This window comes from Delphinus delphis, chromosome 9, assembly GCF_949987515.2.
Source record: "Delphinus delphis chromosome 9, mDelDel1.2, whole genome shotgun sequence".
Lineage (NCBI taxonomy): Eukaryota > Metazoa > Chordata > Mammalia > Artiodactyla > Delphinidae > Delphinus > Delphinus delphis.
In genome coordinates, this window is record NC_082691.1 from 100,763,512 (window position 1) to 100,780,150 (window position 16,639).

Genomic DNA, 16,639 nt, shown 5'->3' on the forward strand with positions numbered 1-16,639 from the left:
ATGGGTAACTAAAAATGACGGAGAGGTTTGGGGGGACATGTGGAAGACAGGAAGTTAGAACTAGAGCAAATAGAGCAATCTCTACAATTTCAATGGATAATATTTGTAGTGGAATAACTGAGGACATGGAAAGGGGACGTGACCCATAGGCCAGAACCCCTCTGCAAGGCAAGGGGCTGGCACCCCTCGGCAAACCGAGGGCGGGCGAGTAAGCCACGACTGCAGGCAGTCCTGGAGACTTTGGGCACTGATGCATGAAATGACCTCAGTATAATCAGAACACAAGGAAACGTCCTTGTGCTGCTTTAGTATAATCAGAATGATGGGAACACACGGAGATGTCCTTGTGCTGCTTCTGAGCTCAAGGACGCGTCGTAGCACGGCATGTCTTCAAGAAAGCCCACTGTTGCTTGTATAATCGATAGAAGCCTATGTTGCTGCTTTGGCATTTCTGGAATGTTAAGAAAACAAGTCTTAAGATGTAAACATAGATAATGCGTAAATAAAAGCTACCACAGCAGGACAGACGGCGCTGTTTTGCCTGAGCGAGAGGCAGCCCTCTACTGCTGTGCTTCGGCACAGTTCATCCCGTGTGATGAGGTTGCTTTCGGAAACCCTGTCATAAGATAAACTGCAACAATATTCAAACCCAGGACCTGGCAGCATGTTAGATCTGAGGTGCCCATCTCTTTTAAAATATCCTACACATCTGAGAGCAATGGGTCATAGGCTACACTAACCGAACCTTCCAGCCTGTACCTGGTGTTTGAGGACTTGAAGCTTTACCTCTTCACTTGAACTACTTCAAGCCCCTTGGACATCCTTCTAAGTCTCTCCCTGTGTGCTGTTTTCTCGGCCTAAGCAAAGAGCTTTACTCAGAAGAGAGGAGCGACAGTTCAGGGATGGTGGGCTGCAGCTGAGGCGTGGCAGAGGGGATTTCGAATCCATTGGATTCGAATCCATTCAATTTCGAATCCATTCTTCACATAACTCACAATCGGGGCCGTGCACTACAACCCCAAGTCAATGTCAGAGTGAGTTGCCATTGTTTTGCAAGAAAACATTCAGGATCCAAACTTGACAACTGCCTGCTTCAATCTCCAGCCTCATTGCTACACAATCTGACTTCCTGCCTCTAGGTTCTAGCCATCCTTGCCTTCCTTAATACCTGAGAGTTCCGTGCTGTCACTTGCCTTGGAATATGCTGCTACTTATTCCTGGAAACACCTCCAATCCCTTTCCTCACTCCCTTTTCAAGTTCAGCTCAAACAATTTTACTTTTTCTCAGAAGTCTTTCCCAGCTACCCCCCTCCCATTAGTTGAGTTTATCCTTTATACATTCCCAATGGCACCCTGGCATTTTCCTTCATAACATTCACTATGCTATAGTCTTTGTTTAACGTCAGGCTTGCCTAAGAAAGGAAGAGGTGATGGTGAAAGGTAGTGATGGTAAAAATCTTGTTTTCTTTTTTTTTCTTTTTTTTTTTTTTTAAAAAATCTTGTTTTCTTAAAAGATAGAACCAGAATTCTTCTGGAGTGCAGGTATCTATTTGAGAAAAACACCATGGTTGATACGTTTGGCAGGAAAATGAGACCCCAAAACCAGATACAGCTAGAACCAGGCCAATCAATGGGAAAAGAATTTCTTTGTTTTAGAAATGAATAAGATCACTCATGAAGAAATGCAAAAATTAACTATTATCAAATAGAAGCCAGCAATGACTTAGATGAGAAAGATTAGTCCCAAATATGCAAAGAAGGTTCAACATCAGGAAATATTTTCATATAATTTAATGCATTATAAAGCTATGGAGCAACATAATCCAGTCATCACCTTAGTGTTGGAAGGTAATTTGGTAAAATTCAGCATCTAATAACTGGTTACTTTTTAAATTTCCATCTCAACCTCAAAGCCCACACCTTATTTAACTGGAAGCGTTGAGGTATTGCCACAAAAGTTAGAAACAACTTAAGGAGGCCTCCTATACTGGGATTATTGAACATTCTTCTGAATACTAGCCACAGAAAACAAACAGTGGACAAAATTGGATGGTTATTTTCAAAACTCCAAGAGGAAGAGGTAAAACGATCATTTTCGGCCACATAAAGAACTTCTACAAATCAATGTCAGAACGATTAACAACAGAATTTAAACATGAGTAACAAACATATGAGAACATAATAAAAAAGACATAGTTCTTTAACATACGAAAAATAACTCGACCACATTCATGTTGAGTAACGCATATAAAATCACAGGGATACAAGTTTTCATTGATCAGATTGGCAGATAAAATCATGAACAAGGAGATGGGGAAATTAACAAAATGCTGGTGTAACTAGTTTGGTTAAAATTTTTATTGTGGACAATCCAGTAATATCTATCAAAATTACAAATGCATCTACCAATTGTCTAGCAATTCCATTTCTAGGAATCTATTCAGGTGATCCAATCATCTATTGCTATATAACAAATCACTCCAAAACTTAGTGGCATGGGGCTTCCCTGGTGGCACAGTGGTTGGGAGTCCGCCTGCCGATGCAGGGGACGCGGGTTCGTGCCTCGGTCCGGGAGGATCCCGCGTGCTGCGGAGTGGCTGGGCCCGTGAGCCATGGCCGCTGAGCCTGCGCGCCCGGAGCCTGTGCTCCGCAACAGGAGAGGCCACAGCAGTGAGAGGCCCGCGTACCGCAAAAAAAAAAAAAAAAAAAACTCAGTGGCAAAAGCAGTTTTATTATGCTCGTGATTTTGTGCCTCAGGAAGTCGGGCAGAGCACAGAAGTTCTCCCCTGCCTCTTCTCCACGCAGACTGGGGCTTCAGTTGGTGGGGACACTGGCCTAGCTCCACGCCTCTGTGCCTCCCTGCTGGCCAACTGTGTTCCTTGATTCCTCCCTGTTGCGTCTTTTGGGGCTGGAATGTCCCAGATGGCTTCTTCACGCCTTCACCAAGGTGACAGCGCTTTACTCCTGGTGGTTTCGATTCCCGAGTTCACCATAGTAATGTAAAGTCAGAGGAATTGAAAGGGATTATTGTCAGCTTTGTCCACTGAGAGAGGAAGCAGATCAAAGAGCGGTCACTGTGGCTACTGAGTGGGGGTGACTGTGTGGGACTGAACTGGTGAAGGAGTGGGTAGAACAGTCCACACCTGAGGTATGTCCATGTCCAATTCCAAGGAGCTGACAACTATCTTTACCTCATGGTACGAGATGTTCCACAAGGAGACGATTGTGAGTCATCATTTGAAACCGTAGACAAAGCAATGTGATGGAAGGAAACTCGAAATAGACATCTCTTTGGGTTCCCTTGCTTGCAATATACCTCTTTTTGTAATGTAATACTGCTGATAATTGCATCTTTTAGTGGAATGCTTCTGTTGATGTCTTGTTTGATGTAAAATGTCTTTAAAACTTTTTAAATTAAAATTTTAGCCATTAGGGATTTCCCTGGTTGTCCGGTGGGTAGGACTCCGCAGTCTCAATACAGGGGGCCTGGCTTCAATCCCTGGTTGGGGAACTAGATCCCGCATGCATGCTGCCACTAAGAGTTCGCATGTCGCAGCTAAAAAGCCCACATGCCGCAACTGAGACCCAGCACAGCCTAAATAAATATTTAAAAAATTGTTTAGCCATTAATCTTTGCAGTTATTCCATGAGATGACCCTTCTTGCAACTTTGGAACTAGGTCTTCGGCAGCTAGTCCTTTGCAATGTGAAGCTAACATTTCCTCACACTTTTCAGTAGACAAGTCGCTCAGTCCAGCCCCTTTGAAAAGCTCCAGGTTGGGTCTTTTGTTGTTTGTTTGTTTGTTTGTTTATTCGTTTGTTCACTGAGTTTTTGTTTTGCACCCATCACTTCGGTGAAACTTTGAAAGTCAGGCGTCCGTCGTTCCTTCCCTGCTTCACCAGTTCACCCCACACACTTTCACCTGCACTGAACAGCCATTGTGACTTGTTTTTGATTTCCCTCCACCCTCCACAAAACCTCTTTTCTTTTTCTCTTCTTTTTTTTGCGGTACGCGGGCCTCTCACTGCTGCGGCCTCTCCCGTTGCGGAGCACAGGCTCCGGACGCGCAGGCTCAGCGGCCATGGCTCACGGGCCCAGCCGCTCCGCGGCATGTGGGATCTTCCCGGACCGGGGCACGAACCCGCGTCCCCTGCATCGGCAGGCGGACTCTCAACCACTGCGCCACCAGGGAAGCCCTATTTTGCATTTTTTTAGGAACCTCCATACTGTTCTCCATAGTAGCTATACCGATTTACACTCCTACCACCGCGTGATTTCTCCACATCCTCACAAACACGTCTCTCCTGTCTTTGTGATGATAGCATCCTAACAGGTGTGAGGTGATAGCCCATCGCGGTTTCGATCTGCATTCCCCTGATTAGTGATGTTGACACCTTTTCATGGACCTGTTGGCTATTTGTATGTCTTCTCAGAAACTATATCTATTCAGGTCCTTTGCCCATTTTTTAATTGAGTTGTTTGTCAGGATACTTATCCAATAACTTTCTTTTATAAACCAAAAATATTTGGGGTATTCAAAAGAGCAATATTTTAAGCTTTTGTTCTGAAAAAAAAGTTTTTATATAGGTACTTTAGTGAATTTTACATGTGATTTAGAAAATCGATGGGCTTTGAATTTGATATTGCATTATACGTGTTTTCATAAAAAACAATAAGAAATAGGTCCCTGTTAGTATTTTGACACAGAATGGTTTGTTTTTAGGAAGAGATTACTGATATTAAGTAGAAGACTGCATAGTAAAGGATGTGGAAGAATGCAAAGCGGTGATAATAGTTAGTGTGTGACGAAGCAGCGGTGTCCACCCGTGTCCCAGGACTCCACTGCGTTTCCAAATCTCTCTTGTAATGAGGTCGGGGCCTCTGATTGTTTCTCATCAGTGGTTGGGAGAGAAAGCAAAGTGCACCACTACTAATCTGGGATATTTAAAGGCTATCTAAGTCCCACATTTTCTCTGCCCCTGCTGTGGTGAACGTCATATAAATAAGGGAAAAAAAGCATTTGAGTGATTTCAGCTTTAACCCCTTGGGTCATTCTTCCTGAATGTAGAGACTCAGATTATTATTGTAGACACTGCCTAGATCATTGCTTCCCAGGGGTGCCTCCCTGACATTGCAGAGCTGGACAGGAAGGAAAAGCAGGGAAACCATGAGTGAGTTATTTCCAAATGCACTGATGGACGTGACTGTTACAGTCAGACAGACATGGGCTTCTCCCGGGTTCCCCTTTCTGTACCCTCCCCGCTCTGCACAGTGCCCTGTCCTGTGCCCCTCACACCCACGCTCTTTCTGCCCCCAGCCCAGCGGCACTTGCCTTTAGGACAGTCACTGCTACGGTGTGGATGAGGTGTCATTCCTCCTGGGAGGGTGTTCATTCAGGCAAACCTGTAACTGCGGGGACACAGCCCGGGTGGGAAGGAAACAAATCTACCCGCATCCCTGGCGCCCCGTTTCTTCCTGTCCAGTTTAAATGATTCAAACATTGTTTTTTTCACTATTGAGAAAAGACAGTCCATGCGACAACAAATTATTCATTAAACTTTGCCATTTTAACTATTTTTAAAAAGAGAATCAGACACAGACATGTGCTGGGGCTCACTTGCAGTGAGGAAACTCAGTGGAGATTCGAGAGAGGAAGAAGCAGACTAGGTTTCCGGTTTTCTGGTTTGTTTGGTTTTTTTTTTTCTCTTCAAGCTGAACGGGCAAGTCACAGATTTCACTGGGGAGGCTTCTGTTTCTTTCAAAAATAACTCAGGTAAGTCCACACTCAAGAAAGTTCTGCAGTGTTGATTTCTAGTTCCCAGGCTAAAGAAAAATTTTTTTAACAAATTTGCCCTATTTTCAGGGAAACAATTTAGAGTGATGGCATCTGGCTTAAGTGAAGGCAGTTTACAGGACCCGTCAACTTCATGGAATTTAGATTACCCATTACTGGCAAAGAGAGCTTCATTTGCATAGAGCCAATAAAAAGTGCTAACTGGGAAGAATTTGGTCATTAACTCATGCATTTTCTCTGCCTTGTCGCTTGGTACCGGCTGTCAGTTTTAAGACACTTTTCTCTGCGTAGGAAAAGGAACTAAATGGCAAGGCTTCTACGTGGAAAGAGGAAAATTCAAGTAATTAACGGATCAAATGAAGTGTATTTCTGGTTTAAAGGACAGTGTACTTTTCTGGAGTCGTGTTCTTAATTCATTGAGCCTCTCAGCAAGGACGCAGCGTGGAGGGAGGGGCTGGGCGAGCTGGAGAAGGATCAAAAGAAAGAGCAATCTGAACCTGGGACCCAAGGCAGACCTAGAAAGGACGCAGAGGGAAAGTAAGGTGTGTGGCCACGGAAAGCAAGAGTGGGCGCAGAGGTCCTTCAGGGAGGAGGGTAAGTGGAGGAGAGGTGGCATGGAGACAAGAAGAAGTAGGTGGGGCGACAAGCAAAACCCATCTTCTGACTCACTGGGTTGACTCTGAGCAAGTGACTAAACTTCTCTGTAAAAGAGAGATAGTACTTCTTTCCACCCACCTCCTCAGCTTTGTGTAGACAAATGAGGCATGGTTGTGAACGTGCTCTAGAAATATAAGGTTCTCTCATGAGTCGTAACTCAAAAATGATAGTTTTTTAATTGGTCTCTGGTCTCTCTGTCCCTCAGGAACTGCCATGGACCGAAAGGAATGCAGTCACTCTGGTAAGAAAGTGACTTCCTCTCTGTGCCTGTTTACCCATCCTGTGCTTATGTTGTATAAAAATCATGCTATACTTTGAAGCAAAGCATAAGTGAGCAGCAGTTTCTTCACTAGAGAGGATCATTTCACAATGTTCATTTCAGTATTTTCCTGGTCTAACCATTTCGCTGGTGGTCGGGACCACACCTCTGCCCAGCCACGGTCAGAGGAGCCGTCTCTGGTCCTGGAACAGTCAGGTTACTTTCCCCACCTGAAGACGGAACCCACTGTCTTGGCTACCCGTCTCTCATCTCCAGAAAGTTTGCCTTTTACAGGGCCAGAACTGGACGATATAGGCAAATTTTGAATGACAAGGTATGTTTTTAATTCTAACTCATCCTCCAAATATGTTTTTCTAGGAGCCAACGTGGCAATGCCCTGCAGACCTAGAGAAATCTAGAGTTTTAAAAATCATTATTTTATTTGATAATAGAGTTAGCTTCTATTTCAGAAGTACCATACATTGTGAGAGTATCTTTTCCCAGACTTTTCCTTATCATTAAAAATATTCCGTTGGGGCTTCCCTGGTGGCGCAGCGGTTGAGAGTCCGCCTGCCGATGCAGGGGACATGGGTTCGTGTCCCGGTCCGGGAGGATCCCACATGCCGCGGAGGGGCTGGGCCCGTGAGTCATGGCCGCTGGGCCTGCGCGTCCGGAGCCTGTGCTCCGCAACGGGAGAGGCCACAACAGTGAGAGGCCTGCGTAATGCAAAAAAAAAAAAAAAAAAAAAAATTCCATTGTCATGATCAGTGTGGTAATAACAAAGCAAGCTTATTCTTTTTTTTTCACCTTTGTTTTTTTAAATTGAAATATAGTTGATTTACAGTGCTGTGTTACTTTCAGTTTTACAACAAAATGATTCAGTTATACACACACACACACACACACATACATATGAATAGATTTTTAGATTTTTTTCCATTATAGGTTATTACAAGATATCGAGTATAGTTCCCTGTGCTATACAGTAGGTCCTTGTCGGTTATCTATTTTATATATAGTAGTGTGTATATTTTAATCCCAAACTCCTAATTTATCACTCTGCTGCCTGTTTCCCTTTTGGTAACTGTAAGTCTGTGAGTCTATACCTGTTTTGTAAATGAGTTCATTTATATCATTTTTTTTAGATTCCACATATAAGCGATATCATACGGTATTTGTCTTTCTCTTCTAAGTAAACTTGCTCTTAGCAGGACCATATACAAAGAGTCAACAAGCTCAACATGCCGGAGGATCAGAGCTGAGAGTCATTCTGGTGGGCAAAACAGGAACCGGCAAAAGTGCTACGGGGAACAGCATCCTCGGGAAGGAAGCATTTGCGTCCAGGCCGAGTGCCCAGTCCTTGACGAAGATTTGCAGTAAAAGTCGGGGAAGCTGGGGAGACAGAGAGATGGTTGTCATTGACACACCAGACATGTTTTCTGGGAAGGACCCCTCTGAATCCCTGTACAAAGAGGTACATAAGTGCTACTTACTCTCCGCACCAGGACCCCACGTGCTGCTCCTGGTGACACAGCTGGGCCGATTCACCACGGAGGACCAGCAGGCTGTGCAGAAGGTGAAGGAGATCTTTGGAGAGGATGCCATGAGACACACAATTGTCCTCTTCACCCACAAGGAAGACCTCAAGGGAGGCTCTTTGATGGATTACATCCATGGCTCAGATAACAAAGCCCTAAGCGAGCTGGTGGCTGCGTGTGGGGGGCGAGTGTGTGCCTTTAGTAACCGTGCTAAAGGGAGCAATCGGGATGACCAGGTGAAGGAGCTAATGGACTTGACTGAGAGCCTAGTGATGGCGAAGAGGGGTGGCCACTACAGCAATGGGCTGTACAGCCTAGTAACAGGGTCAGAATGTGCAACTGTGCAGTCAGAGGAAAGATTACAGGACTTCAAAGAGAGCTTTGTAAAGTACACAGAAATTCAGAGACGTCCAGCCATGGCCAAAGCCCTAATCCTAATAGTGATGTGTATTCAGGTGTTTGTCAGATTGCAAACTCTGTTATTTCGTGTCTTGCACGGAATGTGCAATTTCTTTTACCGCTTACTGTTTACCATGTGCCATTTATTCTGTAGCTTACTGTTAATTATACCCCAAAAATTAATGGTAATTTTTAGAAAGACCATTAGACGGGAATGCAAGACTCCTATATTATAGTTACAATCAGTGGTTCTCTATCCACTGTCATTTAGTGGGTGAATCACACACTGTACCTCCCTGTAGAATACAGTGCCTGACAGCACCAAACGTTTGAGATTCTGTGAAGTGCTTAAATCTTAAATCATTCTATTTGTCAGTAAACCAAATGATTTTAAAAGTTACTGTTTGTTTTGAAATATAGCTTCTGAAACTTGTAAACATAAAATTCCTCTCATTTGCAAATCTCTAAAGTCAGTTTTATGTCCCTAAAAACTCCTTTTCTTCTTTATACTATTACTATTTCTACTGAATATAACAAAAATAACAATACAATTTCTACTGGGTACAGTACAATAACAAGTAAGCTGTAGAATTCCTGAGATCACATGTCTTTAATTCTGTGCTATGATTTTATCCTCAGAAGATGGTAAATGAACACGTGGCTCATTTCTGTAACACAACCAATGCGTGTTCAACAATCACACGCGGACACACTCACACATCAATAGTCTGTTTTATGTGCATCAAATTTGCTTAACATTGAAAGAGGCTCAGCCAGACTTTACCCCTGGTGCCCATTCGCAGTTAGCATTGAAACTCACAGACGCTTACGCTTCAGACAAGATGGTGGACTGAATAGTTTGGAGCACCATCCTGTTAAACGCAACTAGAATTTTTAAAAATAAACACAGGGCTTCCCTGGTGGCGCAGTGGTTGAGAGTCCGCCTGCCGATGCAGGGGACACGGGTTCGTGCCCCGGTCCGGGAAGATCCCACATGCCGCGGAGCGGCTGGGCCCGTGAGCCATGGCCGCTGAGCCTGCGCGTCCGGAGCCTGTGCTCCGCAACGGGAGAGGCCACAGCAGTAAGAGGCCCGCATACCGCAAAAAATAATAATAATAAATAAATTAAATTAAATAAACACAATCTTTATGACTAATGAGCTCACTAGGAAAATTAGGAAAACTCCAAGCATGAAGCAGACAATACACATAAAAAGGATGTGGAGCTAAAAGGGGAGTTGAGAGCCATGAGGACAGGCAAACCCAGAAGGCAAGGTTGACCTACAGACAAACGCCTACATCAATCCCAAGATGAAGAAACTCAGCCTTGGGTTGTTGGTAAAGTTAGAGAGCTGATTCTGAGATCTCCGATCCCCAGACCCAAACCTATATTAAACCTTCCCTAATATTATAAATTCTAATATTATAAATTAATATTTAAAGTATTTTTTAACCAAATGTAAAATATTCTGTTTTTATATTTCTTCTTATGCTCATTTTTGTATGATGTGCTTTTCAAGGAATTTTTCCATTATACTAAAGTAGTTGAATTTATTTGCAGAAATATAAAATATTTTATCATCCCTTTAATATGTACAAGAACTAAATTATTGGGTTGGCCAAAAAGTCCGTTTGGGAACCCAATACTTGTTCCTCTTCGAATTCTGATATTGGCAATTTATGATTATTTCTTTTTGTTTGATCAGCCTGGCTAGAAGTTTAATTTTATAAGTTTTACAAAAATCTAACTTTGATTTTCTCCTTTATATTTTCTCTGTTCCATGCCATTGAGCACTTTTAAAAATGTCTTTTGCCCAGAATTTTTTAATTTCAAAGAAGTTCAACTCATCAATTTTTTCTTTCATAAATCATGCTTTTAGTGTTTTATCTAAAAAGTCATCACCAAACCCAAGATCTCCTAGATTTCCTCCAGTGTTATCTTCTAGGAATTTTATAGTTTTACATTTTACATTTATATCCATGACCTCTTTTGAATTGATTCTTGTGAAAGGTATAAGGTCTGTGACTAGATTCTTTTTTTTTTTTTTTGCATGTGGATGTCCAGCATCATTTATTGAAAAGTCTATGCTTTTATAACCTAAGTGTCCATCAACAGATGAATGGATAAAGAAGATGTGGCACATATATACAATGGAATATTACTCAGCCATAAAAAGAAACGAAATCGAGTTATTTGTAGTGAGGTGGATGGACCTAGAGTCTGTCATACAGAGTGAAGTAAGTCAGAAAGAGAAACACGAATACCGTATGTTAACACATATATATGGAATCTAAGAAAAAAAATGGTCATGAAGAACCTAGAGGCAAGACGGGAATAAAGACATAGACCTACTAGAGAATGGACTTGAGGATACAGGGAGGGGGAAGGGTAAGCTGGGACAAAGTGAGAGAGAGGCATGGACATATATACACTACCAAACGTAAAATAGATAGCTAGTGGGAAGCAGCTGCATAGCACAGGGAGATCAGCTCAGTGCTCTGTGACCACCTAGAGGGGTGGGATAGGGAGGGTGGGAGGGAGGGAGACACAAGAGGGAAGAGATATGGGGATATATGTATATGTATAGCTGATTCACTTTGTTATAAAGCAGAACTTAACACACCATTGTAAAACAATTATACTCCAATAAAGATGAAAAAAAAGTCTATGCTTTTAGACAGACTCACAGTTATAGAAAATAAACTACTGGATACAGTGGGGAGAGGGAAGGGGGGTACAAAATAGGGGTATGGGATTAAGAGGTACAAACTATTATGAAGCAAATTGATAAGCAACAAGGATATATTGTACAGCAATGGGAATTATAGCCATTATTTTGTGACAACCTTAAATGGACTATAATCTATAAAAATACTGAATCACTATGCTGTACACCTGAAACTAATATAATATTGTAAATCAGCTGTACTTCAATTTCAAAAGTAAAAATAAATAAAAAATTTAAAAAGACTATGCTTCCTCCATTAAATTATCTTTGCTTCTTTGTCAAAGATCAGTTACGTTTAAAATAGCTATAGCTGGGCTTCCCTGGTGGCGCAGTGGTTGAGAGTCCGCCTGCCGATGCAGGGGACACGGGTTCGTGCCCCGGTCCGGGAAGATCCCACATGCCGGGCAGTGGCCGGGCCCGTGAGCCATGGCCGCTGAGCCTGCGCTTCCGGAGCCTGTGCTCCGCAACGGGAGAGGCCACAACAGTGAGAGGCCCACGTACCGCGAAAAAAAAAAAGAATTTAAAATAGCTATAGCTATGGTTGGATTTACATCTACCTTTACCATCTTGCTCCTGCTTCTTATTTGCCCCATATTTTCTTTTTTTTTTTTTTCTTTTAACAAGTTTATTTTCATGGACGTTGCAGAGAACCCTCAGAAGCTCCTTGCTGTTCTTGCTACTCCTCCTTCAAACCTGGGTCTTCTGTCTCTCCCTCCCCTAAGAGCTGCCTTTGTTGAATGGCGGCTGTGACTCAGACACTAGGCTGGACACATCATTCCTCATTCCTGTATCACTTGTTTATTGATGGTGACGGTGTGCCAGACACCGACAGGCACTTTAGATATGCTTTCTCGTTCATCCCACAGGGCAAGCCCTAAGGGGCCAGTTATTATTATCCCGTGTAACTAGGCTGGCCTTCTGCAGGGCTTGGGTTGCTGATAAAGTACTGCTCCTGAGCCCCTAGAGGCCGTGCATTATCTGAGTCCCCTCCCCTCCACATGCCCATCTATTTGTCTTCTCAGCCACACAGTAGGATTTTTTTTATTGGAGTATAATTGCTTTACAATGCTGTGTTAGTTTCTGCTGTAGAGCAAAGTGAATCAGCTACATGTATACATACATCCCCTCCCTCTAGAGCCTCCCTCCCACGCACCCCCCATCCCACCCCTCTAGGTCAGCACAGAGCGCTGAGCTATACAGCAACTTCCCACTAGCTATCTACTTTACACATGGTAGTGTATATATGTCAGTGCCACTCTCTCAGTTCGTTCTGCCCTCCCCTTCCCGCACTATGTCCACAAGTCCATTCTCTACATCTGCAACTCTATTCCTGCCCTACAAATAGGTTCATCTGTACCATTTTCCTAGATTCCACATATATGCGTTAATATACGATATTTGTTTTTCTCTTTCTGGCTTACTTCATTCTGTGTGACAGACTCTAGGTCCATCCACATCTCTACAAATGACCCAATTTTGTTCCTTTTTATGGCTGAGTAATATTCCATTGTAGATCTGTACCACATCTTCTTTATCCATTCATCTGTTGATGGACGTTTAGGTTGCTTCCATGCCCTGGCTATTGTAAATAGTGCTGCAATGAATATTGGGGTGCATGTATTTTTTTGAATTATGGTTTTCTCTGGGTATATGCCCAGTAGTGGGATTGTTGGGTCGTATGGTAGTTCTATTTTTAGTTTTTTAAGGAACCTCCATACTGTTCTCCAAAGTGGCTGTATCAATTTACATTCCCACCAACGTGCAAAAGGGTTCCCTTTTCTCCACACCCTCTCCAACATTTATTGTTTGTAGATTTTTCGATGATGGCCATTCTGACTGCTGTGAGGTGATACCTCATTGTGGTTTTGATTTGCATTTCTCGAATAATTAGTGACGTTGAGCATCTTTTCATGTGTTTGTTGGCCATCTGTATGTCTTCTTTGGAGAAAGAAGTCTACTTAGGTCTTCTGCCCATTTTTTGATTGTGTTGTTCTTTTTTTAATATTGAGCTGCATGAGCTGTTTATATATTTTGGAGATTAATCCTTTGTCTGTTGATTCGTTTGCAAATATTTTCTCCTAATCTGAGGGTTGTGTTTTCATTTTGTTTATGGTTTCCTTTCCTGTGCAAAAGCTTTGAAGTTTAATTAGGTCCCATTTATTTATTTTGTTTTTATTTTCATTACCCTAGGAGGTGGGTCAAAAGGATGTTGCTGTGATTTATGTCAAAGAGTGTTCTGCCTATGTTTTCTTCTAAGAGTTTTATAGTGTCTGGCCTTACATTTAGGTCTTTAAGCCATTTTGAGTTTACTTTTGTGTATGGTGTTAAGAAGTGTTCTAATTTCATTCTTTTACATGTAGCTGTCCAGTTTTCCCAGCATCCGTTATTGAAGAGGCTGTCTTTTCTCCGTTGCATATGCTTGCCCCCTTTGTCAAAGATGAGGTGACCGTAGGTAGGTGCATGGGTTTACCTCTGGGCTTTCTGTCCTGTTCCATTGATCTATATTTCTGCATTTGTGCCAGTACCATACTGTCTTTATTACTGTACTTTTGTAGTATAGTCTGAAGTCAGGGAGCCTGATTCCTCCAGCTCCATTTTTCTTTCTCAATATTGCTTTGGCTATTTGGGGTCTTTTGTGTTTCCATACAAATTGTGAAATTTTTGGTTCTAGTTCTGTGAAAAATGCCATTGGTAGTTTGATAGGGATTGCATTGAATCTGTAGATTGCTTTGTTGCCCCATATTTTCATTGTTCCTCTTTTTTTCATTTTTGTGTGTTGATTTTTTCAAAATTATTCCATTTCCTCTCCTCTTTTGGACTTTTTTTTTTAAGTGATTGCTCTCAAAACTAAAGTATTTATCCTTAACATATTATTCTCTACCTTGACTTAAGAGTGGACCACTTCAAAGAAGATATTAATATAAGAACCTTATGAAAGTGTACTTGCATCTAATCTCTACCCTTCCTTTGTGATATTGTCATTTTTTGCTTCTCCATATGTTAGAAACCCACAATAGGTTATTAATATTTTGCTTTAGTCTATTTCATTTCTAAGAAACTAAGCAATAATCAAAATAGCAGTCTTTGGGCTTCCCTGGTGGTGCAGTGGTTGAGAGTCTGCCTGCCAATGCAGGGGACACAGGTTCGTGCCCTGGTCCGGGAAGATCCCATATGCTGCGGAGCGGCTGGGCCCATGAGCCATGGCTGCTGAGCCTGCGCGTCCGGAGCTTGTGCTCCGCAACAGGAGAGGCCACAACAGTGAGAGGCCAGCGTACCGCAAAAAAAAAAAAAAACCCCAAAAAATAGCAGTCTTTTCATATTTCCCACATATTTAATTTTTCCAGAAAACTTTATTCTTTCCTGTCGATCCAAGTTTCTATCTGGTATCTTTCTCCTTCAGCCTGAAGAATTGTGGGACAAATTCTCTTTGGTTTTCAATCTTAAAATGTCTTTTTTCAATCTTCATTTTTGGAGGTTAGTTTTGCTGGGTCGATCTTTCATTTTCCTTCAGCATTTTAAATATTATTGATACTCCAGTGTTTTCTGGCTTGCATTATTTCTGATAGGAAAGCAGCCATTATTCTTATATTGTTCCCCTCTGTGTAATGTGTCTGTTTTTCCTCCCCTAGTTAATTTTAAATTATTCCCTCTCTCTCTCTCTCTTTTTTTTGGTTTTTGTTTTCAGTAGTTTGACTGTAAAGTGCCTGGATTTGGGGTTTCTTTGTATTTCCTACATACAGTTAAAATTTTTGGATTTATGCGTTGAAGTTTTTCATCAAAATTAAAAAATTTTGGTCATTATACCTTCAAATATTTTTTCCTACCAGTTCAGTCTTTTCTTCTCCTTCTTGGATTCAATTACATTAGACTGCTTAATACTATCCCAGTGATCACTAGTGCTGTGTTTGTTTAGTTTTTATATTTTCCTTTTATGCTTTAGTGTCAATAAATTCTCATGACCTGTCTTCAAGTTCATAGGTCCTTTCTTCAATGTTCAATATGTTATGAGGTCCATCCAATAAATGTTTTCTTTTCCAAATATTTTATGTTCTATTTCCAGAATTAATACTTTTGAGTTTATATTTCTCTCATGAAATTTTTCAATTCTTAACCCATTATATTTATTTTTCTATAAATTCTTTAACACTTTTATGATAGCGATTTTAAAGTCCTAAGTTCCAATGAATGAGTCATCTGTGGTTCTGCTTCTAACGTTTAATCTTTTGATTATGAGCCATATTTTCCTGACTCTTCATATCTCACATAAATTTATATTGCAGACAATAAAACTGGTCTAAAGTTTGTTTCCCCAGCTTTGGATTATTTCATGGATAGTGCAAGTTCATTTATGTGTCTAGTGATTACTCTGATCACATCATTGGCTCCAATGCTTGAGTTGAAATGAGAATGAGCCAACATGAAATCGATTAAGTTCACTTCAGATTCATACTACACATAACCATCTCCTACCTAAGCAACATTTTATCTAATCAGCATTTGAACTGAGAAAGGTGTAAGGCTCTAATCTGAAGTGGCTTTACCTCACTAGCAGGGCCTAATGGGATAGAAAAATTTCTCATTATTTTCTTGACCTTTCTCCATTGCTGCTTTCTTAGGAAAAAATATTGCGATGAGAACAGGAAAAGAGTTTTCCAGATAGACAATTTAGCATTGCCTTTAGGATCATACAGATTCCAATCTATTTAGATAACCCACATTGTTGTCAAATGATCATCTGACTTCTCCTCCACTCTGCAAAATCTGTCTGTGACAAGCCAATACCTCCAAATGTTTATATCCACACCAAGTACTTACCCCAGGTATAGAAGGCTCCCCAGCTCTCTCCTCATCTATAAACGGCTCTTTCATATCTAGAATTCAGTTCCTCAGTGCTTCCTTGCTTCCACCATCCTTTGACATAGAGAAGTATATTTTCATTCTGTCCAATTTTTGTTGTCAGTGTGGAAGCTGAGGGCTTTTGAATCTTTCTCCAACTTAACCAGAAGCAAAAATCCCCCATTTTAATGGATTCTTTTTCATATTTTCTATAGCTTGTCTTTAATAACAACACACTTTTCAGCTAGCATTCCACTTTTCAAACATTTGTGCTGTTTTCCTCTTAATGGTTCCAGAACTAAAAGGCCTCTGGTGTTCTGTTCTCAGTCCTTTTTTCTTCATATCCTACACATTTTCTCTGAGTGTTTCTTGCCCATTCTTTTGTTTTCTGGCACGCTGGTATTTCTTCAAATATACACCCTCCCAGT

The 16,639-nt window shown here is 41.6% G+C and overlaps 1 protein-coding gene across 3 annotated transcripts; it reads left to right on the top strand.

Annotated features, from left to right (window-relative positions):
- The first annotated feature begins 5,724 nt into the window (after positions 1 to 5,724).
- On the top strand, positions 5,725 to 9,126 carry GIMAP2 (GTPase, IMAP family member 2). Of its 3 annotated transcripts, none has more exons than XM_060021107.1 (3): positions 5,725 to 5,773; positions 6,657 to 6,692; positions 7,904 to 9,126. In XM_060021107.1, the coding sequence occupies exons 2-3, from the start codon at positions 6,665 to 6,667 to the stop codon at positions 8,881 to 8,883; spliced, it is 1,008 nt and encodes a 335-aa protein (XP_059877090.1). In that variant the 5' UTR covers positions 5,725 to 5,773; positions 6,657 to 6,664; the 3' UTR covers positions 8,884 to 9,126. The 3 variants fall into 3 exon arrangements, with proteins under 3 accessions (XP_059877090.1, XP_059877091.1, XP_059877092.1); XM_060021108.1 differs by having other exon boundaries at positions 5,727 to 5,773; positions 7,919 to 9,126; XM_060021109.1 differs by having other exon boundaries at positions 5,735 to 5,773; positions 7,922 to 9,126.
- The last annotated feature ends 7,513 nt before the right edge of the window (positions 9,127 to 16,639 follow it).

Bases quoted from the DNA above. Each gene is read 5' to 3' on its own strand.
- GIMAP2 (XM_060021107.1), top strand. From the start codon at position 6,665: ATGGACCGAAAGGAATGCAGTCACTCTG. The intron at 6,693-7,903 runs GTAAGAAAGTGA...TTCTCTTCTAAG, and splicing joins AAAGGAATGCAGTCACTCTG to TAAACTTGCTCTTAGCAGGA.